The sequence below is a fragment of the Choloepus didactylus genome, chromosome 13, assembly GCF_015220235.1.
Source record: "Choloepus didactylus isolate mChoDid1 chromosome 13, mChoDid1.pri, whole genome shotgun sequence".
Classification (NCBI taxonomy): Eukaryota; Metazoa; Chordata; class Mammalia; order Pilosa; family Megalonychidae; genus Choloepus; species Choloepus didactylus.
In genome coordinates this window covers 63,562,729-63,583,447 of record NC_051319.1, presented here as the reverse complement: position 1 = coordinate 63,583,447, position 20,719 = coordinate 63,562,729, and the positions used below count along the sequence as shown (strand labels likewise).

Genomic DNA, 20,719 nt, shown 5'->3' with positions numbered 1-20,719 from the left:
GTTTTGCCCCTTCGATGGGTGGGTTCTGGAAGAATTATTCATAAAGTCAGGGGACTTCTTATTCACAAGAAGGGGCTAGTGGCATTTTGTTAACCCATTCCTATTTGTTTGGGCAGCACGCCTGATCTGTTGCTGAGCCTGCCTCATTAGGAAGAAAAAGAACTGGAGAGAAATAACATGGCAGATAGTGGGGAGGTTGTGAAGCAGCCCACACACCCACCATGTGCCATGGCAAGGATATGTCCTGTGGATTGAGTAGACTTTGAAGAGGGAGCTTGAAATAATCTATTTCATTATTAGCCTACTAAAAAAGGAGAGGTTCCTGCAGAAGGAAGAGGCAATGTGTGCACCACAGGTAGAGGGAATTGTACGGGGAAGAAGGTGGTAAAGTCAGGGCCAGATTTCTTGTGACAGTCAACAATGCGGAGGCTCCACAGAGTTCTCTGACGATCCCACCCACAGCACCCGCCAGAGAGTCAGCACCAGAAGGCCTGCCCCAGAGGGCAACTGTGGCAAATTGCTATGAACCAAAGAGCAGTAATGATTTTAGACAGTGCCGTAACCTTTCAGTTAAGCAAAGAGATGTCTGACTTTTTCTTTCCCTACCTCCTCTTTTTCCCCGACACTGGAACCCAGAAGAGATAGGGAAGTGGGAGATAAAAAAAAAGGTGTATAAAAAGTCAATCATGCTTCACTCCTCATTCTAGGTCTTGAACCCCAAGTCTAATCCAGGTTGGGGAAGAAGAATGCTTTTGAATCAGAAATGAGATTGGTTTTTTAAGTTGGTCTGGAATATATTTCAATAGTCAAAGGCAAGCAGAAAGTTATGGAATCTGGCCAAGATATCATTAATGGAGGAGAGAGAGATTTAACAGAGCATGATTGAAATCAAATAATTGAAAAAAAAAGAATCCAAAACTATTTTGTATTTTTACTTTGATGACATTAGACTGCACAAAAAGCTGTTTCACCAATATTCACTGACTACCACAATCTGACATATTCTATGACAATACCAGGATGAGATTGTAGATGGCTGGATTTATTTTCGTACCAGGTAACGTTTTTTTCCTCACGCAACACTTGCAGTATTTAAATTCCTGGGCTACTTAAACTCAGAGGTCATTAAGGAGCTTCATTTTCCTTTCAGTTTATGGTCACTCACTGTGAGGGCTCAATTTGCCATAAAACCATAGCCACCAACCTCACAGGAGTGTTACAGAGAGCAGGTCGGGATGGAGCTCTCAGAGCCCTTGAAGAGACTCAACATAAACACACATTGCCGTTACTCCCCCCGGACTCTGATCTTTGCGTTTTTCTTTCCAATGTTTTCCTTCTTCAGTTTCCTCCTCACCCTCATAAGGTCCCTTGTTCAATCTCTTTTCTACTCAGTCTCTTTTTATCTTCCTTTTTTAAAATCTCACACCCAGTGGATACACCCTCTTCCAAGACTATCCAAGTTTCCACATCCACGAAATCCAGTGCCAAAAATATCATTTGTGCTAAGTGGAGTGATGAATGCTCTGAAAGCACCAGCCGCCTCTCTTTAGAGGTGATTAGTATTTCACATATTAAAAAGAAAAATAACTAAAATCCCATATAGAATTAGTGATAGCAACTGGTTTTCTTTGGCTTTCAGTCATTTATTAGCTGATAAAAAGTTCATTTCGAGACTACTAAATATTAGAATGGAATTTTTTAAAAATGGAAATGCTTTTTTTACTGGAAAAATGCAGTTTTCCAGTGTTTATTCAATTAGCTTTCCTCCACACACATACACAAAATAATGCTAGTTCTTAAGTCTTTCTGCAGAACCTGGTAATAGTTTAAATTTCTCTCCTTTCTATACTCTCCAACTTCTTGTCACTCGCTTTAAAACTTGGTGCCTCAAATTAGAAGATGCATGTTTTGCCAAAAATAATGGGAACATTTTCAGATCCTTGGAAGGTTTCCTACCAAGTTAGTTTTTCCAAAGAGCAGCTTCATGTGAGTAGACACTCTAGAGCCTTCTGTTGTTAGTTCTGCTTTGGGTTCTTATTAATCTCTTGCCTTTTATATTTACCATGTGTTTTTCTGTCATTTCCTGAGTCCTCTCTACCTTCCTGAGCAACTGGTTCTCACTGCCCAGTTCTCTGTTTCAGATAGTCTATACCTTGCACACAGTAGGACCTCAGTAAATACCTGTTGAATAAATGAGCACATTAGGTGAATTTGCAATAAAAGAAACAACACATACAAAACAGAGTGTTGCTTTCTTAGAGGTTCTCTTGTACAGATAACATACTTTGAACAATACAAACCTGGTGAGGCAAAAGTATTTTCTCTAATCACAGTCTCTGGCCATATGTTGTCAGACTCCCTTTCCCACATCTCAGGCAGATGTAGGAATAAATATGTAGAATTTTAGTCATTAGTAATGATAAAAATTGTCTAGACCATTCTGGTAATTATGATTTATGTTCATAAATAAAAATCCAGGCCAAAGCTAAATCTCAACTTTGTTTCCAATTCCATTTCCTTGCTTCTCCTCACACTTTCACTCCTTTCTGCTCCTCTTCCTTCCCTGCCCCTCTCTATTTCACCATCATTGAGGGTCTTCAAAATCTTCTAGGTGAGAAGGTCTGTCTTGTTTTTACATTTACAAATGTGCCAAAGTTCTGCACACCCTCCCTGGGCCCTCCCAGCATACGCTGTTCTGATGGTGGCACAGGGTTTGGCTCAGAGCTCTGTGCTGCTGAGGGATGGGACACCACCTCATCTTCCCACAGGAGCTGCAGCTCTCGAAGCAGCCCTTTTGGAGCACCCTCTCAAGTGGCTTGTGGCAGGGGGAGGAACCTCCTGCCCCTCTCCTGTAGCTGTGCTCCCCAACCTTTACATTATTTCTCTTATCATAGAAAATGATAATATTTGTAAGGAACGTTGAGCTAAAAGACTGAGGTTGGGGCCATCGAGTGGGAGGGGGTGGTCAGCCACAACCCTGCCTTGCTTCCCCAGGCGCTGAGGGGCTCAGTGTCCAAGGCCCCCTCATAACCACTGAATCTGGGTCTTTTGGGCATGCATTCGAGAAGCTCAGTCCTACTGCAGATATCACACTCCCTCTAGTCTCCTGCTTCCTGCTCTGAAGAATGCTTCTATCCCATGCCTCAGTCTTGTTTTTCAAACACCTGGAAAGGGAGCTGAGGTGATGATGGAAAGAACACCTGCCACTTGAGAGACTGAGAAATGTCACTCTGGTAGTGGTTTCCTGCTGTCTGGAGAACATGGGGAGTATCTAATGCCTACTGCCCTCAGCACTGGGGCTTTAGAGCAATGTTGAGGGATGAGAAAAAGTCCCTTTCAACATTCTGTGACATACAAGGAGAAACTCTTCAGGCAATTTATGCCTACATATGGGTGGATTTCTGGAAAACACAAATATATCAATATAATTCCTTTTTATCTACTATAATACAATAAAGCTGATTTAATCCAGATGTTCTCCCAGTGAACAAACTTTCAACATTCTGTTCTGGCCTGATGAAGTCATTTTTCCCTGCCAAGCAGTGGGGCCTATGTACCTGTATGCATCCAAGGAAGCCATGCTGGGAGGCAATATGAACCGCACTGTTGCCAGCCTGGTCCACTTCATCCAGAGAGATGCCCTGTTCTTGCATAAACTGAAGAAGCCACAGAAGAATCTTTTCCTATAAACACAAAGACTGTTGGAATTAATGGAACATCATGTAGAGAAGTCAAACAAAGACAGAAGAAAACAAAACTCCACATTGGGAAGCTTAGATGGAACCAAGCTTATGACAATAACAGAAAATTCCCACCTAGCATGACCTGAAAATCCATGAAGCTGAGTGAAACGAAGGAAAGAGAACTGCACAGGGAATTTTAAAAGCAGAAAATTACCCAGGAAATGCTCTTGTTTTACCTGTTTTTCTATGGATAGGAAAATTGATTTGCAGAGAGTTTGAGTACGTCTTCAAATTCATGCAACTAGAAAGATCCAATTTGAACTAGAACCAGACTTTTTGACTCCAAGGCAATGTACTTTGCTACTGTGTAGCAAAAACCTGTCTCCAGGTTTCAAGAATATTATTATAAAACCTTGGCCTACTAAGATAACTAGCTTCTATTTTAAGTTTGTAATCCTTCAGTCATGCTTTCCTAATTTCATACCTCCTGCAATCAACAGGTTTATAAAAACAGGCAACACAAACTCCAAATATAAAATAATCTCACTGAAATAAAACGTGGACCCTCTTGATTAGTTTGACCAAATGGTGGTGGTGTTTTAAAGGTAAAGCTTTCTTTTCTTCCATTTTATAGTGAGGGAACTCAGAGCTCTGAACATAAACCTTTCAAAAGCAAAGACATGGAGCAGTCAGTGTGTTTTGTCATAATCTGTTTGCATTTTACCCCCTGAGTCTTGTGGTATTTTGATGTTATACTTGGCTTTGGGAGAGAGCAGGGGGATGGGATTCCACTGCTTTAAAATGGAAGAATTAAGTATAAAGTTAAAAAAAAACAGGAGAGTGGTAAAAACAACAGCATGAAATTTAGTGGGTGGAATTTGACATTTAAAAAAACGATCATGTGTCTGAAATAGCCTTGAACCTCTTCTTACCCTTTTAAAGGTTTTATTTTATTTTTTTCCTTTTCTTTTCTTTTCCTCCAGTAATTTTTTCGGACTGATCATGAACTTTTATACTTTTCTGGATTAAATTTGCTTTCACCTTCTGAACATGCCAACTAATCTGCTAAAGGAATGTTGGATAAAAACAACCAACTACTTTAATGTTTCACCCACTATGCAGGGAAGCAGGGCGCTGTTTATGGAGTATCTGAGACATCAGGGTCAGACTGAACATTTGCACCACACTTTTTGCCTAATGAGCTAGAAGAGAAAATGTAATCAATGTCTACAACTTACTAAGAATGCACTCAGGGAAAACGGGGTGAGGGTTAGCTGCAAAAGCAGACAGACCCTGTAGAAAGTGAAACTGTCAAGGGTCTCTAGAGAATGAGGTGGAGCAGAGGCTGGGGGCCAGGGCTGGGGTTTAGAATTAGGATAAGGATATGCTGATACATGTAAGCCTCTTTTTCAGAGGCAAACTTGAAGAAAGCTGGAGCTGATATTTGGACCTGAGCAGGTGATGTCTATCACAAATGTTTGAGGTAGAACCACTTCCTTTATTTTTCCTAATTAGGAAGGAGGGGAAAAACTGGATTACTTTTGTTTGGTGACAGATGAGTACATCATGTGATCTTAACTCTTTAAAAAATTTGTATAAGTAGGAGTATCTCAGGATAAAGGATATAATCAATTGGTTTGAAGTCAATGGCTAAGGCTTATGGAAACATCAAGAGAGCAGACTGCTGTGTCTCTACCAGTGTAAAGGATGGCCCTGCCGTATGCGGAAGAAATCGTCTACGGTGTGTCATTCTCCAGCTTTCGGTGGCTTTGCCCAGCAGTTCAAATACAGTTTTGTGTTCTGTGTGGGGCAATTTACTTTAATAAGAAAGATATGCAATAGGCCTGCCCACTGAGATATTATATGCAACTTATATTATAAAGAGAAGTACTACTTAAAGTGACTGGCTGACCATACACCAGGTCTTCTACTGCCTGACATTTAGGATTTCTGAGATGGAAGTGGAAATGCTTAGAATACCCTGGTTTTGGCAAAAGCATATTCAGCATTCATTCTCAAAGAAATTGTGCTTTTTCCCAATAATGGAGAACATGCCAGCGGAGGTCCACCTTATCTATGATTTAAACAATGACCTATTTGACAAATACCTGGTAGGGAGGACAGAGCAAATATGGCTATTTTCTCCAATGAAGAGAGCCCTTATTAATGCATATGGGTATTAATAGATATGTAACAGTGCCCTCTTCCCCTCTTACATCTTTAGCATTGTGTGTGTGTGTGTGTGTGTGTGTGTGTGTGTGTGTGTGTGTGTGTTTATAGAAAGGAGATGTTAGAGGAAGAATGTAACTTCAGATCTTTATTTCCCCTGAAGTACTGCCTTTCAAAGAACATCCAGTGCAGCAACATGGATGGAGAGACCCTTCTATTTCCTTTCTAATTCACAGAATTCCTCTCCAATTTACATTTCATCCATTCACCTACACGTGCCTCTAACCATTCAACATTCATTTATTGACTGAAAATTTCCTTCATGCACTAGTTTCCTCTTCTGGGGATTTTCTGCTCTTTTGGTAACCTGTTTTTATGTTGTATTTTGTCTATTCCTTAAAGACAATGCAAGTTGTTTGAAGAGGCCATTAACATACATAAGTTATGAGATTTTCTGAACAAAATCTAATAAAAAATGTAATTGAAAAGCATGCCATAGGTTTACTGCTAGTATCAATAAAATCTCTGTAGTTTATGGTGCCATCATAAGTTCTGAAGGAGTCAGCTTTTCCTGTGATCATAATTCACCAAATCTAATATGCTGTCAATTATAAGATTCATTCCCGTTTTTGAGATGCTAAAATGTAAAAAAAAAAAAGGCCAATGATTTCATACTGCCATTTATTATAAGGTAAATATAGAATTCTGAGATGGTAAGATGTGAAAAAAAAAGTGCATCATAAAAACTGATTAAATAGGGTAAGGCCTAAATAATTCTCTACCAAGCTTTCTCTTATACTTCACATGTGGTGAAATAAATAAACTAGGTAATATTAAAGCAATAAAAACAATAAATTGGAAGAGATCCAATAATAATAATACTAGCCAACATTTATCTAGTACCTATGACATGCCAGGCAGTGGCCAGTGCATTAGGCTTCAGAACAACCCTATAAGAAAGGTTCTATTGTCCCCATTTTACAGATGAAGTCACTGAGGTCCAGGGAGATCTTTTTTTTTTTTTTTTTGATAAACACACAGCTAAAAAGTGGTAGGCAAAGGATTTAAACCCAGACAGCTTGACTCAGGAGTCAATGTTATTCTGAGTATGAATACCCCCAATAATTCTTCATTTCTCCATCACCCCTGACTCTGTAAAGGATATGCTCCCACTGTGCCCCCTTGTCACAGAAATCACAGTTAACCACTCAGGGGCCTGTGGGTTTATAGAGCTCTGTGTTGGTTATGATTTTTCAAAGTTCGGTTCTTGAAGAGCAGAAGGATGCTCATGCTAATCAAAGATCCTTTTATTGTGCTTTCATCTGCAATCACAGCACTTTCAGCACTGGTTACTTATTTCTGCCCCATGACTGTGAAACAATAAAGTCAAAGGAGTATTTCCCCCTTTTAAAGTAAATTGTGGAAACACAACAGTAGCACACAACCTGTGAAAGCATCCCTCTCGCCAGCATGCCTATCACTACTCATAAAATGGAGAGTGAATGTGGTACAAAGTTGCTCTCCGTAGGTGATCGATACTGTGATATAGCTTTTGTAGAAACGATTCAGGGAAGAAAAAAAAGAAAAACAACCAAGCAATCACAGGTTCAAAGTTGAAAGTAGCACAGAGCTCACTGGACCAACAAACAAAGCATAGCTCTGAGCAGCAGAGGATGGAAGCCATGCCGAGAGAGCCTGGACAAGACAAACTGAACCTTCGTGTTATGAGTAAAACAGCCCAAGTCATGCGGGCCTATCCGAGGACACCCCCCGCTTGTTAGGTGAGTGTCCCCAAGGCTTTCACCTTCACACTCCCTGAGGCTAGTTCTGCTAGGTACAATCAGGCAACAAAATAATTGCACCCTCTGAGACTTCATGTGTCAAGGTAAGGAAAATCAATTTCTATCATCCAAAGATATATCACTCCGTGAGACCACTAAAAACTGCTGGTTACCCTGTGGTATTGGAGTCTTTAAAGGCAATTTTTACAGGAAAAAGGATACAAATTGGGAGTCAAATGGAGCCCATTCTGTAAGAATCTATATGTGGGGAAGAAGGCAACTAAAATAAACCAAGAGAGGAATTTTCCTTTGTACTATCCTTTATAGAGGTTATTTACTGAAGAAACAAAACCAGAATACACTGAAATGCCTGCTTGATGTAGCAAAACTTGCATGTGCTGAATCCATTAGAAAACTGTTCAATAACAGTCTTCCTTGTGAAAATATTAGCCTTGTAATGGTTCCAAGTTCAGCATCTCCATAGGTTATCTGTTACATAAGTGGTTGCAGCAGAGGCAGGATGGCTGGGCAGAATTTGCAGTTCCAATGGGCTTCTACATTTTCCACTTGGGCAGTTATGCTCTCCTAAGGCTTCTGGATGCCCCGCTTGAAACTGTACTTCAGGTCATTAAGAATGCTTATTAGTTTGAAATAACCTGAAGACTGATACTAGCATGAAGCAAATGTTTGACATGACTTTTTAAATAGGTCACAGTTTCCTCTAGCCCAGTCAAGGAAGCCACACTATTCCCCAAGCAGCCCTGGAAAGGGCACTTTCTTTTGTTCTGTCCCAACAGCTTCAAAATTATGAGAAACCTGCTGTGAGACTTGAATAAAGAAACTGGCATATAGAAGCAATGTTGCCCAATTATTTACTTAGAGTCTCAGAACAGTGATACAATCCCTTCCTCCCCTCTACCAAAAGCCCAGGCAGCCTTTCCACTGATATCTAAAATTCTTAGCTAGGCTGTATATAAGCAAATGAAATCAGGGATATAAAATGATTACTCAGGCAATTTGAGAATAAACAAAATTCTATTTTATGCAGAAAATGATTTACAAAGATTAGCAGTGATCAAATCCTGCCAGTCACTTGAAAATTCTATTCTTCTCTTTGCCAGCATTAAAAAAGATATCTTTAGCAAATGCCTATAAACTACTACTGGTTGGTTGTAGGACACTGTGGCTGGGGCTAGGAAGTACAATGCATAAAGAAAATCGAGTAATTCATACTATTTCAAAGACTGTGGCTTTTGCAAATTTTAAATGTTCTTCCTGTTCTTTCTCTTTATTTTATAAACTTAACAGAGTTGCTCACTTCTTCAGTGAGCTGTGTTAAAGTATTCCAAATATCACAATATATTGTTACATAAAATTGTAAAAAGGTTTTCTTCAGTTATGTCAATGCCACTGTCAATAATCCATAGAAATTATCTGTTCAGATGGACACAAAACAGAATCTGGCCCTGAAATCAGATGATCTGAGTTGAAATCCAGTTTTTTGCTTATTAGCCATTAGATAATGCACAAGTCACTTAACTTTCTTTCTTCAGGCTCTTCTTCTGTACAATAAAGATAAAAATAACAGGATTTCATAGAGTTGTTTTGAGGAATAAATCAGATAATGCACATAAAATCCAATGGCACGGTGCCTGGCATAGAGGAAACCTTGTATACAAATTGAAGCTACTGTGGCACCAAATAAACTACTGGCTAATGTAACTCCTACAGAAGAATGACTGTATTATTCTTGGGTCTATTTTTTAAACTTGTGATTGTCATGGTTGAAAAGTCATAAACTCTTGTTGACAATACCACAATTTATTGCCACTGGGAAAGTTTATGAAGCCAAAGGGGATATGGTTATATGCATGAGAAGCAATTTTCTTTGCCACAAACAAATACGATTAAATCTAATAGAGTGCTGACTTTATTTTTTTAAGACTGAGATTGGCATTTTGTGGTTCTAGTTCTTTAAAGATAAGTTACACTCATTCTTCTCAAAGGGAGGCAGTGAAATTTTTAACTCCATACATTGGATAATGATCTGCACACATCAATTACTAACATTGGCATTTACTAATGTAGAAACTATTTGTAACTCAAAAAGCCATCTAGTTAGCATGACTGCTCATCTTTAATAATCAAGTAAGGTTTGCTTGCAATGCCCTAGTAAAGGTTTTCTTTTCAAATTTGGGTTAAACAAATTATACCATTTTTCCGTTTTACAAAAATAAAATGTATTTATTGTAGAAAATTGGGAAAATACAGAAAATTACAAAAAGAAACTAAAATAAAAACCACCCATAATTCCATCCTCAGTGATAACTATAGTAAACATGTTGTGATATTGGTTTTCTAGTTTTATTTCCTATTCCTGTTTCTTTCTCTCTAATTCAAAATTAGTACTAAATTATAGGAACAGCTTCGTATCATGCATTTTCATTTCATATTAAATAATGAACATTTTCCCAGAAAATTCCATCAAACAGATGTAACTTCATTGATTTATCCATTATCCTATCTTAGAATATTTAGGTTGTTTAAAATTTTTCTTCATTAAAAAATGTGCTTGTATTGCAGATTGTTCCTTTTTACTGTTGAAAGTATTCCATTGTACGAATATACCACAATTTGTTTATCCAGTCACTTATTTTATTGATTGATACTTGAGTTGTTTCCGTTTAGGGGGATACTATGAATAAAAAAGTGCTACAATGAACATCATTGTATATAAAACTTTGGTTTTATTTTTGATGATTTCTTAAGCTTGGATTTTCATGGCATAATAATAGTAATAGTAATAATAATAACATAATAATAGTAATAATAAAAGAGGTAGGTTATATGACAAACAAAAGGAGATACTTAAAAACTCCTTCATACCTGGCCGTAACAGCCTGAGTAATGAATAAGGCTTGGAAAATCCTTTGAACAACTCAATTCTGCTATGGCTTCTGTTTCACTCACCATCCAGCGAACGCACTCCAACTGGCCATTCTAGATTTAAAAAGAAGAAGAAGAAATTCAAGATTATTCAGATTTGAAAAATATCTCATAGATGGCAATTTTATCAAGCGAAGAAATAAACTGAATGCTGGCATTTCTGCCTGGCTCAATTTACCTGTAATTTTGGCTATAAATCAATTGCTGGATATTAAATACATTTTCATCATTTCAATCAGTTATTTTTGAAGTAAAATTTGCATACTATAAAATGTCTCCTTTTCAAGCTTACATTTGATGCATTTGACAAAATACACACTCTTGTGACTACCACCCCAATCAAGATGTAAAACATTTCTATCACCCCATAAAGTTTCTTGTAACCCTTTGCTCTCATCTTCCTCATCTTTGCCCCAGGCAACAACTGATTTGATTTCTATCATAACAGATTAGCGTATGTATTTTTTGTGTGTCTGGTTTGTTTGCCACATAATGCCCTTGTAATTCATCCAAGCTGTTGCTTGTATTGTAGACTGTTCCTTTTTATTACTGAAAGTATTCCATTATAAGAATATACCACAATTTGTTTATCCATTCACTTATTGATGGACATATGAGCTGTTTCCATTTTGGGGGGTACTATTAATAAAACTGCTATGAACAATCATGTATGAATCTTTTTGTAGATATATGCTTTTATTTCTGTTGGGTTAATAACTAGGAGTGGAATTTCTGGGTCACTTGGTATGTGCATATTTAACGCATAGGAAAATGTCAAAGTGGTTCAGCAACACAAGAGTGTTCGAATTGTTCCCTATCCAAGCCAACACGTGGTATTGTCAATTAATTATTTTTCACTTAAAGTTTATACAATGGAACAACAGTTTTCCAACCCCCATATAAAATATTTTTCAGTGAAAAAAATCATTGTAATCAGTAAAATATTTGAATTTTTTTTTAAAATGGGGAAATTAATTAAAAGAAGAGGTCATTATTTAAATTTTTATTCATGATGAAACTGTTGAGACCAAAGACAATCATCCACAACTTTTACGTATTTGGGGAAACCAGACTATGTAAAATCCTCAGTTAGGATCAAGAGGGACAGTAAAGCAAATACGGCAGAGAAAAAGGCAGTAGTAGGAATTTCTTGCAGTCTTTTGTGGGGGGGTTTTATAAAACCAGATATTATTCTCTTAATTTTCTAATTTTTTAAAATTTAAACTTCTCTCTTATCTTTACTTATTGGCTTTTAACTCTTTCAGGCACTCTCCTATGCAAGAGTTACAAAGTGTGATCGAGACATGTAAACAGTTACTTACAGGCAATATGTATTAGTAGAGGCTTTTCTCCATATTTATAACCCAGTGATTAAAACCCAGACCCTGAAATGGATCTAAATCCTTAATCTACCACTTAGTTACAACACTTGGACAATTTACTTTATCTCTGGTATTTAGTTTTCTCAACTGTGAAATAGCAAAGATAACAGTAACTACCTCATAAGGTTACCATGAAGACTAAATGAGATAAAGCATGTGAGCTTACCAAGCAGACAATATACATTACCCTTATATTATTAGAACACTCTTAGAGCCTCACAATAACTCTCTAAGACAAATTACACATTCTATTGCCTTCCTGGTTTGCAGCGTGGAATCTCAGCATAGGAGAAATGAGCTACCGTGGGCATGGAGCCAGGAAGGCTTTAATGAAGGTGACATTTGAGTAGAACAGGACTTTTTCTCTGTATATTAGAATTCTATTTAACTTCTCAAGGGAGAAAGCCTTTTCTAAAAGCAAGACAGAGGGGTCATCTGCTCATTCATCATTTACTCCTATTTGCACGAGGAATTTTAAATAGTAACTCCCAACTATTCACATGCAGATTCTCTTCTCTTCAGGTATCTAGCATGATCAGGTGTGTGTGGAGTTGCTTCTGGTTGCCCCATTTGGGTCCATCTCCTCCCGTCTTTGCCCTAATCTCTGCCCTGGGAAGCTGACCTATATGGGCTGGCTCCCTGGTTCTCTCTCTTCTGGTTGGGTTTGGCTGGAGCAGTGGCAGGAGATCAGGACAGGAAAATGAGTTTGAGGTGCCCTCTCTTCCTGGAAACCCATTAGAAGGGGAGCTCACAAGCTTTATCTCATTTAATCTTCACAGTAAACTTATGAGTAGTCACTATTATCTCTGCTATTCTACAATAGAGAAGACTGAGTTCTTGGACCAGTCTCTACTCAAAAATCAGCCAGTGCTTTCTACTCAGCCCCCTTTAGCTCAGGTTTTGTAAACTATTCTTTCCCCAGCTCCTTCAGGCTTACGTGTGGTATCAGTGCCCTATTAGTGACCACAGGATACTGTACTATCTGTGGGCTCCCTACACCCCACCCACTCTTTTGTGTATAATTCCTTCATTATAGACTTTCCTTAAATTACTCCATTCAGGCATGCCAAGTGTTTCCCGCCAGAATTAATAAAACATTGATACAACAGATTTCATTCCTCTAAATGAAGAAAGGGATGCCAGCCACATTTATTGAACATCACTGAGTGCTTATTGGCAAAGTAGTTTAACATTCATTAACTGGTATTTATACAAAAATGTGAGGCAACAACTCTGATTTTAGTAATTTGAGCCTTTTCTCTTTTTTTTCTTGGCCAGTCTAGCTAAAGATATGTTAATTTTGATGATCTTTTCAAAGAACCAACTTTTGGTTTCACTCATTTTCTCTATTGTTTTGCTCTTCTCTATTTCATTTATTTCTGTTTCAAATATTTATTATTTCCTTCCTTCTACTTGCTTTGGATTTAGTTTGCTCTTCTTTTTCTAGTTTCCTAAGGTGGAAGATTACGTTATTGATTTGAGAGCTTTATTCTTTTTGAATACAGGCATTTATAACTATAAATTTTCCTCTAAATACTGCTTTAACTGCATCCCATAAATTTTATTATGTTGTTTTTACTTTCATTCATCTCAAAGTATTTCCTATTTCCCTTGTGATTTCTTCTTTGACCCACTATTTAAGAGTGTGTTAACTCCCCCCATATTTGTGAATTTCCTGAATTTTCTTTTGTTATTGATTCCTAATTGTGTTCCGCTGTGGCTGGAGAACATACTTTGCATCATTTCAGTCTTTCTAATTTATTGAGACTTGTTTTATGGCCTAATGTATAGTCCATCCTGGAAAATGTCCCCTATGCCTTTGAGAAGACTGTATATTCTGTTGCTTATTGGGTGTACTATTCTGCAGATGTCTGTTGGGTCTACAGGCATGCAACATTTAAAATAAAATGCTGCTAGAAAGTCAGAAGGAAATATTATATCACTACCATGAGTTTGAAACTAATATCACTGTGCCATAAAGACAAATACCAAGAAAACAAGAAAAGTTATTAAATTCTAGCAGGGGATTTTTGCCTCCTGAAGTCTGAGCCTGGGGCTGGGCTGCTCACTTTTTGTTAAAAAGGAATATCAGCAGGGTTATGTGTTTGAAGTCATGTTATTACCAGATCAACACTTCCCCCTTGGGCTTAATCAGAAGGACTGAAAGAGAAATGAAAAAGGAATAAAGGTTATTTCATTTTAAGTCTGTTTGGCTCCTAAAATAATTTCTTGCACTGGCCCCTTTTTAGAAAACAGACTTCTTTCACCTCCTTTTACAAATCTTTCTAACTGCTTTGCTTAACCATTCCCAAAGGGCACGCAGTAATGCCCTGAACTCCCACAGTATCTAGTGTTGGGTCCTCCACAAAACACTCAATAAATTCTGCATGTAACTGGCAAGCATCTATTATGTTCCCTTTCAGGATTAAGAATGGGGGAGATGTTCTTAGGCCTCTGTAGGACTTCAAAGCTCTGTTTCTCAGGTAACCTTTAAATTTGATACCTTGTCTCTGACTCTGCTTCCTGTCAGCCAAGTAATATTAGCCAAGTGACTTCTACTCATTTGTAACAAGTTTGTTTGTCTTTAATGACAGCAGAGCTCTGGGAGCTATGCTTAATGAAGTGAAACACCACCAATCAGTTACTGGTGCTTAAAATGAGGCTTGAAATGGAAGAAGGATGACTTCTTAGGGCTCCCAGAACTTTATCTCTGTCCATCACAATTTATGAATGAGGCATCAGGACAGATTTCTGAAGGAGGTAGCACTTGTTACAAAATATTTGTATTTTCTGCTTCTGTAAATTCTATATTAAATAAACAAATAGAAGAATACTTCCATTTCTCAACTCATGGTCAGGAAGGAAAATATGAAAAGTCAGAGACCCCAAATCTGTAAAAACTTATGAATCTTACGGTTTTGACAGGTGTTTCTCATTGAAAAGAACCATTCAAACAAACAAATAAAATATCTGCTGTTTTCATTTGCGCTCTGTTATGTTGCTAATGCTATGCTGACAGGAGGAGTGTAAGAGTGAATTAACACTTAATGTGGATATGGTGGAAGGAGTTGATACTGAGGGATGGCTTGATGAACATTAGTGTTTCATGCTCCTTCCTTCTCTTGAGACTCTCATTCTATCAAACCAAGTACCAGGGGATATAAATTAAGAAAAACATTTCACTCAGCTATAGGAAGTACTGGAAAATGTACCACTAGTCAGGAAAAGTAAACGAGAGCTGTATTTTTTAAACAGTAAAATGACAAGGTAGATGTCAACACTCACAGGCATTGCAAAATACTTTATTCATCCAGGACACATCTCAGGGATGACCAGACCCAACCCCTGTCTTCCCTCAGAAACCTGCTGCAGGCCGAGATCCGGGAATTTCCTATTACTTGTATTACCTGTATCACTGATTAACTTACCTATCCTAGCCACAGGCTACCAGCTCCTTAAGAAAAGGGACAATGTCCTATTCAAATTTTCATTACTAGTGCCTAACATAGTGCCTGGTGGACACAGCACACATCTTTGAATTCTCCTGAACCTTGACCTCACATTTGGTTCCTCTTTCTTCACGATGGCTGCTGGCCATCATGGGTCAGGTTTCAATCTGTCACAGCATCCTTCCCAACCAAAGGAAAATGATATTTACTGGAGTCATAAGTTACCTATTTTATAAAATAAGATATTTTCTATCTTTGAAAACATACCTCAATTTTGAGTAAAGTTAAATAAAACAGAAAAAATTTTTTAAATATATAAAATAACTTTACCGAATGGTAAATGAATTGAACACACAAAATTTCAGATTTTCATAAAAGACGTATTAGGCATAGGGAAGCAATTGCTTGTTTTTCAAATGTGAAATGTTCTTTAATGAATTCACAAGTAGGTTTCTTTAATGAGCAAGATCCTTAGTAAATTCCAATTTCAATATAATTCCACTTATAAAAGTTATGATTATTCAGCTGTTAGAAGACACAACCATTATGTAAAGCAAAGTGCATATGCAGCACAAGCCTTATATTTCACTGAAATTCACTTTTGGCTTATTAATAATGATGACTGCATCCTACATTTATTTGCCAAAGATTGTACATGTAATTTTAGTTTAATAGCTATCTTTCTAGTGATGTGTTATGTTTTGCAAGGACACATGGCAGTGCCTATGTTTTCCTATACAACTGTTTCTAAGTTTTAACTTTATCCCAGGTGGCATTAATTTGTGTAGTTTTGGGCAACAAACTGTGCTCTGCAAGAGTTAAACTCAGCACTGATATTCTAAACAATTCCTGATACCGATGACATTTAAACTTCAGATGTGATCCATTAAAAGTCCACTTCATTACCTGAAATACTCTTGAGTGCTATCATCGCTTAAAATACACCTTTTCCTCATTTGTCTTGCTCATTATACTCACATTAGGAAAAAATGTAACAGCTGCTTATAGATGCAGATGTGGTTAAGGATCTAAATTCCTGAATAACAAAAGTCCTTAGAACCACAATAGATCATTTTCTTTTCTCTTTATTAGCTGATTTGAAGCTCACCCTCCTTAGACAGTAAATTAGAAAATAGTCTCAGAATCTCAAAGCAGTTAGTGACTGAAATGATCTATCTTCCAAATGCAATCTATTCATTTGTTGTTTGGTAAATCAATCTCCTCTCTCTCCGTTCCAACACTTCAGCTCACTAGGAATCATAAAAAAATAGAAATCCAACTTCTAGCTGTGGAGGGCCCACCCCAACCAGTCACCTTGATGGCCAGGCCAGCCGGAGTCAACTTCTCGGCATTTCGCTCACTGAGGCAATCTTCTCCCATCAAAGACGTGAGGTGCTGCAGACATTCTGAGTGTCCCTGTGACGCGGCAACGTGTAACAGATTGTTTCCGCTTTCATCGTGAATTTTGTCCAAATTGTCTGCAGCTAAGTGTGGCTGTGCAAAGAGTAAGAGAGAAAACTTAGGCAAATAAATCATAATGAGACACTGTGGGGATTTTGCTCAGGGTATATGAAGAAGAGATGAGGTTCCAGAAGCTCTGGTGGCCGCCACAGGGATCTGATAAATCAGTGTCCCCTGCTATTAATTCTAATGACTTTCTATTACATTCTTTGTATAAAATGCTTTGGAACATGAGTTTTGAGACAGAACTTCATGTGAGACAGCCAGAGACAATGAGCTTGTGGAGGGTTCAAACAACTGCAGTGACATTTATGGTAAGAGGTAGGTTCAAGTCTGTCTTTTCACTGTCGAATGAACAAACCATTTGTCTCAACCATTTGCTTTGTCTTGAACTGTGGAAAACTGGCTTTCTCTGCAAACCATAAGATGTGTGCTGATACTACTGCTTCCAGAGGTGCCTTGAGACACCTTTGCCCCAAGGGTATCTCCTAGGGATATCTGGAACTTGCTGGCCTTTGGTTTTCACACCTCTAGAGATGTTCAGCCCCCTCAGCTATGGACTGGTTGATAGAGACTGTTGGGTGATCTGAGAGGCATTATCAATTGGGAAACATGAAAACATGGGAAGCAAAAGAAAGGAATGAAACAAAGAGAAATATAGAGAGAGAGCCAGAAAGAATGGAAAAGACATTTTTTTCAGGAAAGATTTTTTTATTACTTTGTTATTAAAACTGTTCAACTGTATTGTCCTATTACAATATGCTGTTAGACAATAAACCAAGTGCATTGCTCTTATATAGGTATGCCTCTACACTAAGTGGAATCAGGTTGCCAAGAGGGGGTAATTTTCTTGAATGAGACTTTAATTAACATCATTATATCAGCTCAGGCTTGCTACTGTTTGATCCAAGTTTGGAAGCAAGAAAAGAACAATACAGGCAGATGGAATGCTATTTCAGCTAAGCTCTCTCTGACTCTAAGCAGAACAGACTTTTCTTACATCATGTTACTCTGTGTCTAGAGTCTTCAGAAAAGCTTCCTTATGCTCCTTAGACATACAGGGCTGGAACTAAGTAAAAACTCTGTGTGGGTCAGAGGGCAATCAAGCGCTAAGGTAAGCTTCTCTCTGCAAATGCTTTTCAAACATCCTGGTCTGACTCTCCTGAATAATGATCACCAAAAAACAGAAGACCCTCTGTTCACATATCTGGCAGGTCTGCCATCAGCAAGGAACTGACATCTCCACAAATAACTGTGTGAGAAAGTTGGGAACAGTTTGGAAAGCAAACAGAAAGACATTAAGATTCAAGTCAAAAAAAAAAGTGCTGGGTGGCTTTCTTTGTTTTGCTTTTGTTTTAGATTTTTCTTATTCCAGTCGAATTAATGCAAAGTTACAATGAAATAATACACCCTCTATAGCCATTTATTTTTCCCTGTATTAACCTCATAACTTGTTATTTCTAAACTCAAAAAGTCACCCTTCCCAACTAAAGCCACAAGGGAAGATTAAACTAGAACCAAAACAAATGCATCATCATTCCGTTACTATTGAATGGGAGCCGATAAAATGGAGTCTCTAAATTATCAATATGCATAAGTAAACTGGATTATACTTACCAGGAGAGATATTTGTCCTTCTTTAACGATGTTCAAGATGCTTTTTGCTTTTTTCAGATACTCACTCTTTTCTTCTGGGCCTTGGGAACTGGTCCAATTCATGCCCCTGATGTGCTCTTCCAGTTTGGGTTCGGTTGCCGAGGACAGCAGATGGAAAGCCCTGAGCTGACAGTCTGGCACCGCCTTCTCAGCCTTTTGGCCATGAGAATCACCCAAGGTCTTGTTTAGGAAGTCCTTACTCTGGTTTTCGGGCTCATACGTGGAGCCACATTTAACCAGAGGGGGTGAGCTCTCAGGCTCTTCAGTGGAAAGCTTGTGCTGGTCGCGGACAACAGACGACGCTTTTCTCAGGTGAGGGCTTTTCACAGGAGAAAGAACACAAAAGGGAGTCATGTTGGACGGCGAGTTCTCAGCACTTCCTGCAGAACAGGCTTTGCCAGAAAGGCCATTGGTGGTTGTGCATAAACCTAAAATTCTTTTTTCTGAAGTAATCTTGGTAAAAGAGGCAAGCTGCTGACTGGATTTAATGTAAGGCACATCCAGAATCTCATCCATGTCAAGGTCATAATGCTCCAGTTCGCCCAGCAACGTGCTGGGCTCGGGGATCTTACCCTGCAGGCCACCCTCTCCATCTCCGGGGCCGAGCTCTTCAGGAGTGGGACCTGGGTCAGAATCACCCCCTTTCTGGTGCTCCACCTTCTGGTTCTTTTGGTCATCGCTGTCATTGTTCTCCAGAGTCTCTGGTTGATGTTTCAGTGGGGATACCCGCTTCACTGGGCGGAACTTACTGTATACATCAGCGATTCCTGTGGGCTTTTGTGTGTTTGTAATAAGAGTTGAGACGCCACAATTCCAACTAGAGTTAGAAACTATTTAAAAAAAAATTAAAAGAGGAGACTATTAAATTGAAATGCTGAAAATATTTTGGCCATGCAGGCAAATGTTCACTCAAGTTAGGCTCAAATTAACCCCCTGTGTAAAGGGATGATTTAGAGAGGACTTGCAACCGTAAAACAAACATTTCATTCCTACCAGTGGAAAACAATGAATGACAAAAGAAAATGAAGACATATGGGCTCAAAATTAATTAAAACAGTAATAATAATAAAAGCAGACAGCTAAAGAAAACCAAACCCAGAGAGTTTATTCCCTGGATAGATCCACCTCTCTGGCAGTATTCCAATACTTGCCACGACCCTGGAAACGTCCATTCCAGCAGAATTAGAGGATAGGATGCTCAGTGTTAAATAAACTTCCAACTAATTTAGAGAGCTAAGGGATATGTGTTCGTGTACACACAAGCACACACACACACACACTCACCAAATGCTTAAGAAGTCCCATATAAAGATACAAAGAAGGAGTAAATTATTTAATGTTGGGTAAACTCAAACTGTGTCCTGTTGGATGACTCACTTGGTCTCCTGTTCGGTGGATTACAGAAAGAACAGAAAGGAATAAAGTAGTCAGAAGCTGCCTAGGCCAGGGGAGAAAAGGCATGGTTGACTTTACCCCACCGTAGACGAAACATTCCAGTTAACCATCCTACAGAGGTATTTCATGGTGTTTTCTGGAACTACAATGTGCTAAAAACTCACATCAGAACATGCCCTCCCTTGCTGAGGAAGCTGGAAACAAATAAGAAGGAAGCTGCAAAGGGACGATGGGTGGGAAGACTGGGTTTTCCTCTATTCTGTGCTAAGCTTAGGTAAAGATTGAATGTTGGTTTAAATTTGAGTCAGTGTCTGGTTGAGACGGAGTGCAAAGTGAAACATCTAGATGCATCTGGAGGTAAAATAGCCACGACCTCTCCTGGTTAGCCTCACATGAAGTGAGGCTCCCGTGCCTCCTCTTGAGGCAGCCTGATGGAGCTACATTAGTCTCCTCAGTCATGATGATGTTGCTTCCTTTCTGGGCCACTGTCCTGACTAAACACTTGGGAAATTGCAGGCTACTGATTTATGGGTTCCTATTCTCCTTCCACTTAGCATACACCAACCCTTATCAACGAGATGAGATTTCAGGGTCTGCCCTCCAACTGGGGACCCCCCATCTAACTCTCCTCTTCTGGAAAAATAGCAGGTGGGAAATATTTAACTGGAAAGCATGTGTTTGTTATGTTCTTTGCTACTGGGTACAACCAAAGAATAAAAGAACCTGGGACTGGTGTGTACTCAGGTCTATAACTTCCTTGATAGTTCCTGACTACTACTGATTCTCGGGGCAAAAGT

The 20,719-nt window shown here is 38.6% G+C and overlaps 1 protein-coding gene across 3 annotated transcripts in view; it reads right to left on the bottom strand.

The window, feature by feature from the left end:
- LOC119508109 (synuclein alpha interacting protein) overlaps positions 1 to 20,719 on the bottom strand; it is a 144,292-nt gene that overhangs the window by 19,353 nt on the left and 104,220 nt on the right. For all 3 annotated transcript variants that reach the window (XM_037801566.1, XM_037801564.1, XM_037801567.1), the window contains 4 exons: positions 18,489 to 19,357; positions 16,725 to 16,904; positions 10,520 to 10,633; positions 3,558 to 3,683 (listed from right to left, as the gene is read on the bottom strand). In XM_037801566.1, the coding sequence (XP_037657494.1) occupies positions 3,558 to 3,683; positions 10,520 to 10,633; positions 16,725 to 16,904; positions 18,489 to 19,357 (1,289 nt within the window). The remainder of the gene's footprint in view (positions 1 to 3,557; positions 3,684 to 10,519; positions 10,634 to 16,724; positions 16,905 to 18,488; positions 19,358 to 20,719) is intronic.